This window comes from Polypterus senegalus, chromosome 11, assembly GCF_016835505.1.
Source record: "Polypterus senegalus isolate Bchr_013 chromosome 11, ASM1683550v1, whole genome shotgun sequence".
Classification (NCBI taxonomy): domain Eukaryota; kingdom Metazoa; phylum Chordata; class Cladistia; order Polypteriformes; family Polypteridae; genus Polypterus; species Polypterus senegalus.
The window spans coordinates 68,478,137-68,495,404 of NC_053164.1; the positions used below are offsets into that span (position 1 = coordinate 68,478,137).

The 17,268-nt window shown below is 38.2% G+C and overlaps 1 protein-coding gene across 6 annotated transcripts in view; it reads left to right on the forward strand.

The window, feature by feature from the left end:
* The first annotated feature begins 988 nt into the window (after window positions 1-988).
* rgl2 (ral guanine nucleotide dissociation stimulator-like 2) overlaps window positions 989-17,268 on the forward strand; it is an 84,187-nt gene continuing 67,907 nt past the window's right edge. The window contains exons 1-2 of one of the 6 annotated variants that reach the window (XM_039768931.1): window positions 989-1,007; window positions 3,824-4,559. In XM_039768931.1, the coding sequence (XP_039624865.1) occupies window positions 4,407-4,559 (153 nt within the window). In that variant the 5' untranslated portion in view covers window positions 989-1,007; window positions 3,824-4,406. Of the gene's footprint in view, window positions 1,008-1,592; window positions 1,693-1,730; window positions 2,146-2,231; window positions 2,251-3,823; window positions 4,560-17,268 lie in introns of those variants that run through there. The other 5 variants (XM_039768933.1, XM_039768929.1, XM_039768934.1 and 2 more) reach the window with 5 other exon arrangements.

Consider the following 17,268-nt stretch of genomic DNA (forward strand, 5'->3'; position numbering starts at 1 on the left):
AAGGCTTACAGAGTAAAGAGAAAAGGAGACAGGGCTGTTCATGTGGTGCTCCAGAGTCGCTCACATCCATTTCAGAGACACAGTCCTTGAGCCTCACAAACTGTGTTCTGCCCAACCGACGGTCCGTTATCCAGGATACACTACTACTAACTAACTACTAGTTCCTGTAGTTTCATTAAATGTTATCATGTTTACTTTTGTAGTTGCTTTTCCATTCTGAACAAAACAAAGAAAATATAGTCATAAATGCTATCACAATATTGTGTCTCCTCCTCTCCTGTTTCTCTGTCAACCAGCACACCTTTTTTGAATCTCAGGAGTCCTCTTCCTTAGTTCCTGACAGGAAATCTTGTCATTGTGTTTGAGGGCTTACGCTTTCCTGCTATAACGTTGCTGGCACAGTGGTGCCCAGTAAATTCAGGAGTGGAACAGACCACTGTACATTTCGGCTAGGTCTGGGGCATCACATGTGTATTTTGGTGTCCACCTTTGAAACATACATTATACTATTCTGTCCTGAAAGTTTACTGCCATTTTAAAATGACATTGAAATTCTCTTTTACATATCAAGCAGTCTCCCTTACTTTTCAAGCACACATCTTAGAACCACAGACTGTACACAAATTAAAATATTATCTTTTTTTAACATGATTACTGACAATGACTTGGCTCCTCAGCCTGTTTGGTTTATTATGTTCAAGCGATTTGTGTGTATGTAGCGTTTTTCATCATTGGTTCGTTCAGTGTAGACACGGACAGACATAGTCCAGATTAGAAGTTTATTGTACTTTCCATTCCCAAAAAATACAGTTTTAAATAATTCTCCAATTAAACTATTTAATGTATCAAGTGGTATGTCATCATCAGGTTTCACCTCATCGGAAGCAATACTTGTAATCCCACTCTCGCGGAAGGTGACGTCAGGCCCTGCATACACGTTAATATACGAGAGCAGCGCCAGTGCAGCTCATTGTGGGGTCAGGGCTGTATGGTAGGAGATCGCGGAGGTGAGTAAAGGGACTGATGGCTGTTCGAGTTTAGCTCAGCAACCGCAGCTTCAGTTTGTGAAACTGTACACATTTGAAGCACTTCCTTTTTTTTTTTGAAAAAGCCGAGTGAGAAAGTAACGATTTCCTGCACCAAATTACATTATACTGCTTATGTATATCTTTTTTTTTTTATCATTGAACGCTGAAGTCTCTAAACTCATTGCCACGTAGATGTTCACAACATACGCAGTCACGGCTGTGGTCGGAATACAAAGAGAGTCATCTCAGTTTTATGGCTTACATGAAACTAAAATTGTTTTAAAGTGTCTGATCACGTAAACCGTTTCTTCAAGCAAGTTCTATCACAATTGAGAAAAAGGGCACAGAAACATACAGTATATCTAGTTTTGTAATTTAAATATTTAAACTTTGGAACATTTTGAAAATATAAATCTTTTAATATTTTGCCAATTGTTCAATAGCAGGTACCCACTATGTGAAGCTCCAGGCCGCGTTTTACTGGCTGCTGCTCATCGTGCGGCTTAACAGGTAATCTCGTTCTCCATCAGCTTTTCCTGAACTCCAAATCCATCGCACTGAATCCCGATCCAGAGCGCATTTCCCACACTAACTCACTCACTCTCACGCCGCTACAATTGACGACCACCGCGCAGTCCGCAGACCTCTGCATCTCTTCACCAGAGTAAGTATAGTTGCCTGCCAGTCTGCGCCGCGGTGCTGCAGACTGACGGTGCGTGGAGGTGCTGACAACGGAGATTCATCAGAAGGGGAGAAATAGCAACGCACCCTGTCGAGGTGGAGAGGCAGATACGATCGCTTTCTAGGAAATACAACGGTGTTAGAAGCCTGAAGAAGCGCTTTGTACTGGCCTGAGCAGGACGTGTCATGTCGTGCCACCCTAACTCCTCCTCCACTTTATCTTCTGGAGAATAGCGGCTCCCCTCTAAAGTCGGTATTGTACACCCAGCTTAAGGTACCCAGCGTCGCCGACATCCGGAGCCCGCCTGTCAGTGACGGAGCAGTCACCGGGGAGCAGCTCGTGTCCGACTCACCTGCGCCTAGACTGCGCCGATTGGCCGCCGCGCTCTCGTGCCCGCCTCCACGACTCACCTGCAGGTTCAGCTCCCGCCCTGAGGTCAGTCGGTACTGTACTCATTAGGGCTGATTGAGAAAGAATGGGACAGTTGACAGATGTGAGAAGCGGTGTTCTGTGCGGCTAACCGCGATCGCCGGATCGCACGTAAGTTATCGAGCCAAGACGGGTTCTCCGGCCGCAGTGCAGTCTTCCGGAGTGAGCTTCGTTTCAGTCTTTATCTATTTGGTTCTAGTTGCAGGGATTAGTATTAGTGCGAGTTTCACATCGAGGACACTTTCAAAAAATCGGGACAGATTAGCACGACAAGTGCAACAGCAGCTTTTATGTCGTTGGACTAGAAAATGTATCATCCGATTGATGGAGACTATTACGGGGCACCTTCTAGAGCTGCAGGGCGTTGCCTGAGCTGGGTGGGGTGCCCCATCCCTATATTCTTATTAATACTTGCATCTTAATAGCTCTTTTCTGGGGCGTGTGATTCCTTGTAGAACCATTGCTTGACAAAGAACTATTTTAATTCCTTGCATGGTTCTGTGGATATGAAATGGGTTCTTTACCCCTTGAAAATATTCCCAATATGTGGAGAAAGCAGAAATCTTTAATGTAAAGTACAAACAAGTTAAGTAAAACTGAGCTTAGCCTGTGTTCTTATATGCAGTAAGAGTCATTTTAAAATCAAGAACCCACCAGTATTTCACAAATGTGTTATCATGGATCTAAATAACTGTTCTTTCTGGAACCTTCATAGGGATGTTTTTGGGAATCAAAAATGGTTCCCCTATAGCATTATATTGAACAACCGTTTGGCACCTTTTATTTTTAAGAGTTTATAGTAAGAAGAGCAACACTGGTTAGCACTTAACTCCACCTAAACAACCACATGAATGTGAATGTATATTAAAGAACAAGCTGAACATTCATCTCAAGGAGAAACTTGACGCAATGATCTGTCCATATGTGTGTGGTGGTCTGTCTGAAAATGAGCACAATATCTGGAGCAGCCCTGTCAAGTGAGATTAACCCCTCATCCCCTATCTTGGTTACCTGATGTTATTTCTAAGAGTTATCCACCTGAGCAGGAACTATGGACTGGTAGCCAGCCATATTGGCTTTCTTTCCTGTACTCTCATTGCTGATGCTATCCATTATTTTGCTGTACTGACCTCCAGCTTTTTTTTTTTTTTTAAACTTTCTGTGTTGTTCTGGGATGAAGTCCGTCAGTCAAGTCTTAACTTCAACGGTCTTTGAAAGGCAGCTTTCCACAGAAATGCATTCTCAATTTCTATGGCACAGTGGTCTTGCTGCAAATGATTCTATGTGTTTCTTTCCAAAAAAAAAAAAAAAGAATCTTTATCAAATGTAGATAATTTCTAATACTTTTAGCTTCCAGTCCTCTGTTTTATTGTGTTCATTCCCTTCACTGAATCCTGTCCTTTTTAGCCAAAGATATTTGCTTAATATTTACATTTCTCCAGCGAGAGGGCCTAAGTGATGAGGGAGGCAGCAGGAAACCCAAGCTGCCATGCAAATTCTGTCAGTCTGATTTGCTTGGACCAGAAACCATCTCTGTCTAAGGCACTTGTTATTCCTTCAGCCACGGGTTCACACTTGTATGATCATATTACACATTGGTATTTAAAGTATATAAATGTTGCTGGAAATTTTGAAATGATCTTCACATTGTAATTCTTTTGTTTTTGTTTCTGATTTTCCTCAGGAAGTGATGTGAAAGAAAACCTCTGCTCTAAAAAGAGAAAAATGTTCAAAATTGCTTTTCTTTAGGTTGGTCTTGCTGAACAATGCCTACCATTTTTAAATTGTCATTTGAATAAACTACTGACCGCACCCTGGGCATAAAGGGACGGCGACACACCCACTTCTGTATGCTGGCAATTCTACATTCTTCTTGAAGAAGAAAATGCTTGGAGAACAAGTTTAATATGGAATGGCACTGGGCAGCCCGTGTGACAGGAATGGGAATGGAGATGTGCTACTTGGTATGGACTTAAGAATTTAGAAAGAAAAAAAAGAAAAGCTTAAAAAACATAAAGGGTGCATCTGACAGAAGACAGGGAGGGGCGTGGATAAGATTTGAAACACTGTAGCGTCCCAGACTGGAAATTCTGGCTGACTGTTCATATTTATTCTCTTCCACGTTTAACGTCTGCCTGAGAGATTTGGTTAGCAGTTGACATATCCCTGGGAGAATGTGACTTTAGCAGGCTACACGCAGCTTTTTGGAAAAATCAATTCTTTTTCTTGCTCACTGCCACTACTACTACTTCATTTTGAATCGGACTATGCACCCCCGTGGCGGGATGCGGGCCAGTGACCTTCCGGGAGAAGACGAATCCAATGTAACCTTAAGCAGCTTTCGGCCACGGGATCCTGATATCCTGTTAAGTCTGGAGAAACGGCAACACGAGTCATCGAACAGCCAGGGCACATCTCAGGTAAAAATGGTGGGGCTTTACCAGGAATAGATATCTTGTGTTGGGAGAGGTGAAGGAAAAAGGAGCAGAGGCTCACAGGAAAGTGTGAGTGACCCCTTGCCAAATTAAGATGGGGCCTTAGTTTTGGTCAGATAGGCTGTAATAAAAAGTGCCTTTTTTGCTAGCAGTGGTCTTTTATTTTACTTGTAAAGTAAAATTAAGTAAAATCTGAAAACCTTTGTTTTAATAATAGTGATTTTAACTAGCACTCTAACCTTTAACACATTTAGGTATAATACAGCAAGAAATATCTTTGGGTAAAGTCACCTTTTGAAAATGTAGTTGTTACATCATGTGCTATTTGGGGATTTTGAAGAATTATTGATTCATCATGATAACCAACATCTATATTACCAGTTTTCATTTAATAACAGTTGGTAAAAGTCATTGGTCATTGGAAATTTGAATTATTTATCTGTCACAGTTCTGTATGTGAATACAAAAGAGGAATAAACCAAAAAATGCATTTATTCCTATTAATTTTTCCATGCATGTAGGTTCTGAACTTTAGAAAAATTATTATTGAACAATTACATTTTAAGACATGTAATTTTACAGGGGTTGTGTGAGAACAACTTCAAGAAAATGTGTTTAAGAAAGCTGACATATGTTTCTGGAGTGCTTACTTCTAGTTCTGATTAATAATGGAGGTGGGGTGTGCAGTTTCATGCTGCAGTTTATTACGAGTGGTGCTTTGAATCTGTTTTGAGGTGGTTTGGTTTTGTTAGGCTTCTTCCCCATTTTTTGTAATTTTTCTTTTATTTTGTAGTTACTACCAATCCAAATTATATTTGAGATATTTTCCAGCAGGGCTGTATGATCGTATTGGTTTATAAATGGTTCACAAGCATGTGATTTGCAGGCACAGTAATTAGTGCTGCTGCTTCATAGCTGCAGGATCCTTAATTCAATCCTCAGCCCCCCTCACTGACTGGGTAGACTTCGCCTGATCTCCTGTGATGTCGTCAGGTATCGCTGATTCTTCCCACATATCAAAGGCATCGGTGCGGTGCTAAGGTCTAGTTTTCATGATACGTTTTCTGTGATACACTGACACTCAGTTCAGCAATGGCTCTTTCCTTGTACCTGATGCTACTAAGACAGGCCCTTGCTTCTCATATCCTAGTAATGGATAAAATCAATAAATGAGTGGTTCATGAATCTCACTACAGAATACCGATTTACGCTCTTTATTTGTAAATTAATAGGACAGGTGTGATCGCTCTACTTAATTAATCAAAGTGTAGGTCAATTGTTTATTTTAAAACTTTAGTATGCCAAAATATTAATGAATTATTTACTGTTTGTGCAATTGCTTTTTAAAATGAGTGAAAATATTAGTTTAATTTAAAACTGCAAAGTTTCATTCAGGATAATTTACCCCTGCATTGATTGTGTCAGGTACCAGGATACCAACACCTCACAGCCCAAACTGCACTGAAAAAAGAATAAAACATCATAGAGAATTATTAACTCTGCTGTTCAAGTAAGCTAACAATGCAATTGTCTGTTCTTTAATTGTTCACACATTAATAACCCGGGTTGCTACCAAGCAACCACCATAAATTCTCTGTGACGTTAGACTGCATTATTTCCTGTTAACGAGTCAGTGGTTTCCTCATTAATTTTTTTTTTTTCAGTTACAAAAGATTAAGAGTATTAATCTGGTGTTCAGCACTGTAATCCAAACTGGGAAAATAAACTTTTTTTTAAATTATCTGATCATTCTGTCACTCTAGTAGAAAAATCATGTTTTAAAATACATATTATATCTCTATGCATATAGCAACTTAGTCCAAACTGGGTATCAGCAGCTAGAGTCCATAATATGTGGTTTAAGATCGCCACTTCTACTGGACTAAAAGTCAAAAGATGGTATGTGAGAAGAAAATTGCAGCTACTGAAATAAAGGGAGAAAATGAATAATGAATTTATATCTATGTATCTTCCTGATTATTTATAATATATAAATATCCCTATTAATCGTAATGTGTGCTGTGGTGGAGTCTGCATACATAAGTGAGTTCATTCCCTTATAGTCTAAATAAACTAACTCGGTGTGAGACTGATGGTTTGTCTCACACTGAACTAGAGGCTTCCTTTTGTTAGAGTTGGTTCAAGAAGTACAATGCTGTGAAATAGCATAATATCCTGTGTATTTGCATGTTTCATTACTTCAGCAAATCATTAATTTATTCAATGAACAAAGTTATCCAAAACCTATATCACCCATGTGAAAAAGTAATTTTCCCTTAGCTTCAGTAGTCGGTCACAGCATCTTTACCAGCAATAATCACTTCCTATAATTTGATAACTGTCTTCCACAGCACTGTTGAGGAGTTTTAGTCCACTCTCTCTTTTAATATTTTGCAGAACTGCTTTAATTCAGTAGGTTTGCCAACAATGAAGTACTTGTTTAAGGTTCTGCTATAGCATCACTGTTGGGTTTTTCGATTCAAGTTAGAGTTTGACTAGGCCACTCAGAAACTTTTGTTTTATTTGTGTCATTAAGTTGTAGACTTGCTTTTGTGTTCTTTGGTCATTGTGCTGCTGCATAACCCAAATACACTTTACATTCAGGTCACAGACAGATAACTCAGCATTCTACTTAACAATATTCAGAAAGTCATCCCCACACCATCACACTACCAACCCTGTGTTTTATTGTAGGTATGATGTTCTTGCTGTTGGACACCATATTCACTTTATGCCAGATGGTGGGACCTGTGTCTCTCCTCTCCTTAGGATATTGTTCCATAAGGCTTGGAGATCACCAAAGTGTTTCTTTGTAAATACAAGGTTCCACAATGCTACTCTCCCATGGATGATGTTTAATATTTCTTATCATGAAGTCCTGAACTGACCTTAGCTGAGGCTATAGGGGACCACAGCTCTTTGGAAGTTCTGGGGTCCTCTGTGACTTCTTAAATGAGTCATCATTGTGACCTTGAGGTCATTTTGGTGGGCCGGCCTTTCCTGGGAAGATTCATCACTGCTCCAGATGTTCAACATTTCAAGATAATGGCTCTTGCTGTGGTGTATTAGAGTCCCAAAGCATAATAATTGACTTTGTAACCCTTTGCTAATTGGTAGATTTCCTCATTTCTTCTGAAGTTTCTTTTGATCAGGGCATTGTTTTATGCTATGAATCTTATTGTGACTATTCCAGTCTCAAGGTAAGTGTCAGTACAATATATGGTGAGGTTTAGATTTAACAAGGCTAGCTGCAATCAACTCTGGCTGTTCTTAGTCAGCTGAGTGTAGTTGTCATTTAGCTTGGATCAGCTTTTTGAGTGAGCAACTAAAGGATACAATAAAGGTGTTGGATAATGTTATTAATCCAATACATAAAGCAGAAATTTAGAAATGATGTTGTATGTTTATCAAATACTAGCTGTGCTATCCTAAGTCAGGTTGAAATCTTAGTAATTAACATTGACTTCTGCATATTCAGTGTTAATGTTTGCAGAGCTCCATCTTTTGCAATGTATTTTGCAATGCATGTAGCAATAAAGTGCATTGGCATTTTTCTTTCCAACAGATGGTACATCACAAACCCGAGCACTGCTTTTACAAATCCCATACTAAATGGCATATAACAGAGAAATAGAAACTGGACAGACACACATATACTTGCCTTTGTGAGTAAAGTGGATTACATTGTTTAAAGACCAGAAACCGGTTATTGTGCCAAATGCAGCATAATAGAGGATATCAGGATAGGAGCTAAAGCTTTTGCAGCCAGCACTTTAGGTTTAGCAGAATCTCTTTAATGTAACCTCCATTTTTAGTGTCTTTTAGTTCTGATGAATTTAATTTACCATATATCTGCCCAAACCCTGATTTTGTTCATGTTCAACTGTACTTGTGTACCAACACTAGCGCACCTGATAATTCACCTAATTTTAATGACATCTTGAATTTAACTTGGCACCCTTTCCAGAATTATACTTGTGTCATGCACGCCCAATGTTGCCTGGATTGGTACCAGCTCCATGTAACCCTGAAACAGATCCGTGGTTTTCGAAAGTTGGATAGAATGTTTAATTTTCTAGTTACATTTTATCAAAATATATTAAAGCCTCCTAAATACTTAATTCAATCAGCATTTTTCCAGAAAAAAAGATAAAATAATTCCGTTTAAGCCCATATTGATTTCAACTAAAATCTTGTTTGAAAGCAGTTTATTTGAATTTTTTTATATATAATTGATATTCAGGGAACTAATATTAGCCATTGGTAAATAACAAATATTGAATTCAAAAAAGTACTCGGTTATATTACAATTAAATACATAGTATTTCTGATACATTCGAGTCATTAATGGCACTATAGCTGAGGCCCATTGTCTTAGGAGATTTCCTGGCTAACACAGCTAGTCTGTCATATTGAAAGCCCTCATAAAGTCCTCATTTTTATGGGCTGCTCACATGTGCTCATAAGAATCTATTTTGCTTATATGTGCTTTTCTTTTTTTCTAACTTTTCCAGGATGACGTTATTTGTCAGTTATTAATAATACTAAAACATTTTTTCTTGTCCTAAAATGCAGTTTGTTTTCAATACCTTGGCAGAGCATTGCCGAGTTCAGCCTTGTTTCTAGGTCATTTGTCGTCCTCTAAAAGATTTGCATAGGTAGCCTACAAAATATTATGCTTACTGGAGGCCAGTGTCCTTATTTCTGTTCCCGAGACTGATCTTTTATCTGAATAATCATTTCCGTTGTCTGGCAGTGTGCCTTGTATCTTTTGGCCTGCTGGAAAAAAAATTCAAACACAACTCTTCATGTCTTGCCAGATGGTGTTTGGAAGAATATTAGTATCTGTTCCTGGAGGACCATACTTTTATACTTCCTTATTTTGTTATTTATGTACTGCTCTATAATCATCTGCAGAATGGGGATGAAAGACAAGGAAGAATAAACAAAGATTCTTTTCATAACTTAATAAACTGCATGTTTCATAAAATGTTGTTTTGCGCAACACATAAAATATTGTTATATGCAACATTATGTATAACAGTACTTCCATCAAGGTATCAGTCTGTCTATAGATGTGATTAGATTAATGTGAACTTAGATGAATTGGGGTATTTTTAACTGTCAAAAATTTCAATGTCATTTTTTCATTTGAAAATACTTGTGTAATGAGATGTCCAGATGTTTTTCTTTATGGTGAGTGGAAAGGCAAGAAATTGATTGCACCCTCTGTCATTCATACAGTGTATATCTTTGAAGTTGAAAAGCACATTAACCTTAATCATTTTAAGTAGCTTTGAAGGCATAAAATAATTAATAATTTACAGCAATGATCCAAAATGGTGCTTCAGATTACTGAATTCACATTTAGACACCTTCAGTTTTCCTCTAAAATCTCCAGGGTTCAGTATATATCTGGGAACACTTCTATTGATTTAACTTTGATTTTTTTCAGCACAAAGACAAGAAAACAACAAGTAGTAGGTTATACAAGTTAAAAAAAAGTTAGTATATGATGATGATAATACAAAGTTGTACTGTCTCTTGAGATTCTGTAAAAGTTAAATATCCCATTGGGACAAATAAAAGATTTATCTAATCAATCAATCAATCTACCTAGTAGTGCATGTTTGCTACTGGTCAATCTCCTTCTCAGAAAATGTAATTAATTAAATTTTAATTAATTAAACTAATACAGTGGAGTTGTCCCGCTGCAACCCAGGACAGCATAGCAGAAAACAAGTGTCACTTGTAATTTGTATAATACAATGCATTACACTGTATACAGGTGTTCAAATTATATGACAGACTAGCTGTGTAAAGTTGCTGAGACAATGGGCCTCAGTTATAGTACCATCAGATGTATCATAAGAATTACATAAGTAACTGATCATTTCTCTGTAAACGATATCTGCTGTTTGCCAGGCACTAGTATTAATAGTTTATTGCAGCTCTTTTCTCTGGAATATCATAAATACATTTGGCCATGAGTGAAATACTCCTGCCACAGATCAGTTCCTGCTTTGCCTAGTGACTGGCCTTGGGTTTTTTGAAACTTTTTTATTTATTTAAAATGAGTAAATAATTGGAATTCTGGGTATAAATATAATTCCACCTTGTAGCACATCCTATAAAAATGGCAGATTTGAAGGTAATGCTTTGATCTGTGTAATCTTAAACCGTTACAGAGTTTTGGAGGGTTTAGATCTGAGATGTCGAACTCCAGTCCTGGAGGGCCGCAGTGACTGCAGGTTTTCATTCTAACCATCTTCTTAATTAGTGACCAGTTTCTGCTGCTAATTAACTTCTTTTGTCTTAGTTTTAATTAACTTGACTTGGGCCCCTTAGTTGTTACTTTTTCCTTAATTAGTAGACAAGAAACAAGCCACCACATGACCAGCTCACCTGTGTCCATCACACAATATCTGAAAATAAAGAAAAGGTGAAGGTCTCAGTAAGGTTGATCTCTCAAGTCACCAAAACATTTTGACGAAGCAGAAAATCAACAGTTTTGGAAACGTCTGCTGTGGCAGAATGAGAGCAGCAACAAGCTGTGGAATTAAATAACGAGTTTCATTACCAGCAAGAATTGGCTTCTCATTAAGTAAGTGATTGGAGTGAAACTGGCTGGAGTTTGAGGCCTCAATTTACAGTAGCTGGCTCTCTGTCAGCGCGTGGGCTGTAGATATTTCCAGAACCTGGCAATCCTGTTCTAAAGTAAACATACAGTGGAGCAAACTGAGAAAAGTAAGCAAATATACACATTATACACAATACTATAAAGACAATCAGATGGCAGCCTATGTGTAGCGTAAAATATCAGCCAACATCAGTTTGGAAGTCGGCAAATGGATGAAAATGTGAAAAAATGTGACTGACAAATATGTTTCCTTATGAAAAAAATGTGTAGCAAGAGAAGCGGTGATCCTAGAGGGCGGAGTGGTGGCTCCGAGGCTAAGGATCTGTGCTGGTATCCCGAAAGTTGCCAGTTTGAATCCCCGTCACTGCCAAAAGAGATCCTACTCTGCTGGGCCCTTGAGCAAGGCCCCTAACCTTCAATTGCTCCAGGGGCGCTGTACAATGGCTGACCCTGTGCTCCGACCCCAAAGGGTATGCAAAAACTAACACATTCTTAATACAAGAAATTGTATAAGGCGAAATAAAGAACAAAAAAACCCTGCCTGTCTTTTAATACATCATTTGCTTTTCTTGTGTGCTACAGGCACATTGTACTAGCACTCAAGCACGTGTCTGCAGCACGACACAATGCAGATGTATAAAGTACTTTCAACGGCTTAGGCCTGATACAGAATTATAAATCAGCCTTAATGTTTAAAGCTCCCCGCCAACCCCCTTTTTCACTGATGAACTATTGCATATGAAACGTCTAAACCCTGCCTCGTCTATATCTGGATTTGCTTGGATTTTTTTTAATGAGGCCACTTTGAAAACTCCTACTGTTCATTGGGCAGGAACTGAAAATAATGTATCTTTAGTGGTGTTCCGCTTTAAAACAAAATTTCACCGCAAGTGTTCAGCTCCTTTCTTCTTTTATCTCTGCATCTTCTTGGCTTATGAGATTTAGTTGCATTCCTGTCGTGAATTTATTTCTTTTGTTCTTAGAGTTGACAGTTGGTGTCCTGCTGTCTTGGTGACTAATGTCCAGATCTGTTTTTTCTGCTGTTGTATAGCTCTTTAGAACTTTTATTCTTCTTTCACATGCTAGCAGAAATTGCCAACTTCTGGACCTAGGCTATTTTTCCTGGAAACTATAGCAATCTCTTTACTTAAATGCTAAAGAGGCAAAGCATTCAAACTCTTAGTTCATTATGGCGTAGCATTTTACTATAATGTGGGAAAACTTCAAAAAGCAATGTTCTGTATTAACTAAGCATTCCACCCACACATTCTCAAAGCAGTCACTGGAGCTTGTCACGACAGCGCTGGGCACAAGACAAAGTTGCCAGTCATATAGCCCTGAGTTGCTGATTGTTTTCACATTTTTTCATTTGAAATCTTCAAATTCACAAAAATTATGAAATTGCATTAAACATTTAAAAATAAAAAGATCAATATCTGATGTGTCTTAGTAATATCAATTGCAAATTACCGCTTGTAACAGCAGTTGTCTGCCAGCACACACTATGGGTGAATTACTACCTGCTGAATTTAACTGATAATAAATAAAGTCGGCCATAAGTGTCTTTTAATAGATGGCGCTACATAGAGTACTGAAAACTTTAAAAATATCTTTAGCAAAACAGAATTTGGTCCCAGCAAGATTTTGCCTTAATGAATCAGAAGGATTCTTGAATAAAACTTGCAGCCTCTCCAAGAAGCTGAAACTGATAGAGAAACTCCTGCTTGATAATTGAAGATGATCCAAGCACATAGCTAAACGCAACTGCATAGCAGCTATAAAAGAAAAAATGTTACTACATTATGTCTCATAGAAAACCAGTGAATTCATTTTTATGTGCAATTATTCCCTATTTACCTGGCAAAATGTTTGCATGAGAAATAATAGAAAAGTGTACGTTAGAGTGTGAGGTTGTTAGAGCTGCTGCCTCACAGCTTCATGGCTCTGTCCTCCTTCTCCCTAATTACTGTAAAATGGTTTACCTTTTGTCCAGTATTCACATAGGAATTTGATAGTTTCCTTCAACATTAAAAACACCAACATCCAAACTACATATTTCTACAAATCTGACTGTATATAGACTGGCTTCCCATAATACTAAAATGGGAAAAGTTGATTTGAGAAAAGGGTAGAATATGCAAAGATTACAAAATTTAGATGTTTTAATGCAGGATTTTCCAAATAGGTTTATAACTGCGAGGAAAGCAGAAGTAATAAAGCAGAAGGGGCTCATGTGCACAGTAAAAAGAACCTTTTATTTGTATGAATATACTTAATTTTTTAATTTTTTTTGTTAATTATAACCCGGACTTTCAGTTCTATGAGAAGAATGTTGGACAGTGATACAGTATGTGTGTTGTAGGTACTAGCTATTGCGCTTTTAGGGTATTTAATGTTGAATATGATTTCATATCTATAATAAAACCATCAAAACAACTCTTTAAGCACTTTTACTGTTGTTTTCAGTCCCAAATGCAATTTGATGGAAGAAATATCATAGATTTTTTGTTTTGTCTAAACATTTAGTTTGGTGCACCTGTGATAAATCATTTACAGTAGTGTGAAAATACTTCTGTGTTTACTGTCTTGTCATTTTCTTGTACTTTCAATTTTTCAGATTCTAAAATACCAGTGGAAAGAGAAATATGGTTTCTTCAGAGTGTTCAGTTACACTCCATTGGCAGTCATCAATAGTTTAAGCTATTTTGTGTAATCAAGGATATGTTTGATGTTTACCGCTAAATGTATTACAATAGATTAGTTATAACAGTTTATTCTTTATCCAATAATTACAAATTACTCTTTACCCAATAATTTGTCCACTTTTCACTTTCTCCAAAATGAAGAGAACATGGTGTTGCATAAAGTTGACTGTGTTAATGTAAAGAAAGAAACCGTCATCAGTCAGTCAGTCAATGTCCAACCCGCTATATCCATGGGGGTCTGCTGGAGCCAATCCCGGCCAGCACAGAGGGTGCAAGGCAGGAACAAAACCCGGGCAGAGTGCCACCCCACCCCACTGCATGCACACACACACACCCACTCACACTAGGGACAATTTAGGATCACCAATGCACCTAACCTGCATGTCTTTGGACTGTGGGAGGAAACCCACGCAGACATGGGGAGAACATGCAGGGAGGACCCAGTAAGCAAACCCAGCGAGGCAGCGGCACTACCACTGCGCCACCGTGCCTCCCCAAGAAGGAAACAATTTAGACAATGTATGCTTAGCATAACATTTGGTTGTGTTTGGTGACTAAGCTAACTGATTGAAAGTTGGAGCATTTTGCATTTATTTACTTCATCCAAGAGTCAGTTACTAAATTTTTTGTTTATTAAAAAGTGTAACAGTGAGTCTTTCAAAAGTAAGAGCAATAATAGAATACAATGTGTGTTAGTAAATTGCATGAAGTGCTTTTTAACAGCCGTTCACAATGACATTAAACACTGATAGGCTTGTTTGTGGCAGCTCAATAGCTTTCTTACACTACAGATTCCAATTCATGTGATGTGAAAATCTCATCGACTGATGTGTTGGTGCACACACACACACACACACACACACACACACACGTGTGCTAGTTGGAGGGTCTGTGACTAAGTTATTCAATTTTCATAAACTTCACATTTTTGAAAGTATGCCTAATAAGGTAGTATCTAATAATTGGCTATAGAAAAATATTTATTAATACGAAAGGAGCAACAGTAGCCTAAAATCAGTATCAATGTTACTCTATGAAAGGAGATAAGGAACTGAAATAAATTCCCTATCTAGCTATTAATGTTAGTTAACACACAGTCAGTCAGTCATTCTCCAACCCGCTATATCCTAACACAGGGTCACAATCGTTTATTAAAAACTATGTAACTAAGAACTTAGAAAGGAACATACTGTATTTATTAAATAATGGTATGAATGATACACGGTTGGTGAGTAGATCAGGGTCTTGACACGATTGTCTGTGTATATCTGGGACTAAAAGATCAGTGCCTCCCATCTTCTGACGCCCCTGTCATTATTTAAACCCATTCTATATTTATATCACTTAGGGCAGTTGTGCCTTTCTTGTGGTATTAATTAGTTTAAACACCATTTCGCTGCAGGTTGATAACATCAGTTCTTTACAATTACAATGTGCAGATAACAATGATCAATCACTTCAGTCTTATATACGTCTCCATAATTTAATAGTTCCCCTTTCATTTATTTCCAGAGAAGTGACTTTTTGTACTGTGTTAGTTAACCAGTTTGTGTGCACTCTGCCTGGCGTTTGGCTCACTTGCATTGGTCTTTTGAGCAGCTGTCAGATGAGTAAAAGAGGGAAATATGCAAAATGTACAAGTTCAAGCAACCACTTCTAAAGTCAAATTGAAACAGTAAACTACTTACTAGCTGAAGCTGCGCAAAACATTTCTCTTTTTTAAGATGGAAAAATTCACTACTGCTTTTCAATGGGAAATTTGAAATTTTAAAACTTGGTACAGTGTGATCTGTTTCAGATATTGCAACAAAAATTGAAATCAACAAATTTCTTTTAAGAATTACTATGCAGCATCTCAACCAAACTAGTCCAGTGGGGGTTGTTTCATACCGGCAGAAAGACTGAGATGCTAACATGGGTTTTTCCTAAAGGTGCTTTGCGCATTACAGTATATGAAAACACATCTAAAATGGATACGACAAGTCGATATTATCAAATGAAAAGCATTAGGTCACTCAGGATTTAATTCTCTTCATAAAGTGACATAAAATGTGGTATTTTGGAAGTAGGTGTTGAATGGCACTCACTACTCACAAATCCAGTGTCCGAGGTGCAGATGTCACACCTCATTGTTTTCTGCATGGAGTTTACATGTTTTCCTCATTCTGAATGGGCTTTCCTAACCAATTAGGCTAACTGGCAATCCATGTTGACGCCGTGTACACGAGAGGGCCTTACATCAAGTTGGCAGTGCTGCAGGGATAAACGCATGCTGAATTTGTTGTTCGTTGAGGTTTTACATGCATTTTGTTTTTTAAATTATATTTTAATAACTGGGCGGCACAGTGGCGCATTGGGTAGCACTGCTGCCTCACAGTAAGGAGACCCGGGTTCGCTTCCTGGGTCCTCCCTGCGTGGCGTTTGGATGTTCTCCCCGTGTCTGTGTGGGTTTCCTTGGGGTGCTCCGGTTACCTCCGATTTTTCAAAGACATGCAGGTTAGGTGCATTGGTGATCCTAAATTGTCCATAGTCTGTGTCTGCCCTGCTGCGGTGGACTGGCACTCTGCCCGGGATTTGTTCCTGCCTTGTGCCCTGTGCTGGCTGGGATTGGCTCCAGCAGACCCCCGTGACCCTGTGTTAGGATATAGTGGGTTAGATAATGGATGAATGGATAATGACTGACTGGTCTTTGATTTAATACACAGACTTCAGTAAATAGTCACATGATTAATTGTGATATCATAAAAAAATGGAAGAGTTTTGACATCTGTTCATCTGAAGATAATATGCAAGGATTTTTTAATATCTTTTGTAACTTGTAATACTGGGATTTGAGCTGTAATTATACCAAGTATTCAAGTTGTTTGTATAATTTATGTAGCCATGCAAGACTGGAATATTTAGGCAGGAGAGCAAAATTCAGGTTCTTGTGGTTATACTCTGGTGTTCTCTTTGAAGCACGCCTACATATAGAGTAAAGGAGAAGTAAATGCACAGCACCCGTATAAATGAAGAGAAATTATTATCAAAGCCCATGGCCAAGTAAATAATGTATTTTCCAGGTTGCACTGGATCCACAAATTTTAGCCTGTTCTTCGTTATGTCAGTTTTCATTCCCACAATCAGACATTAAGTCCCATCTACTTTATATGAAGATGGCCTTTCTCTGTCTTTGTTCATTTCATTATTCATTGAACAGTTCCCTATTTACTGATTGAAAGCTTTTAGCGGTTTATTCTAGAAAGGTTTAAATAAGGTAAAGATGCCCGCCTCCTTTCTTTTTTTCCTGTCCTCGGCCTGATCAGATTAAGTTTCTACAGCTTTCCGTGTAATGAAGCTCTTTTTAGCA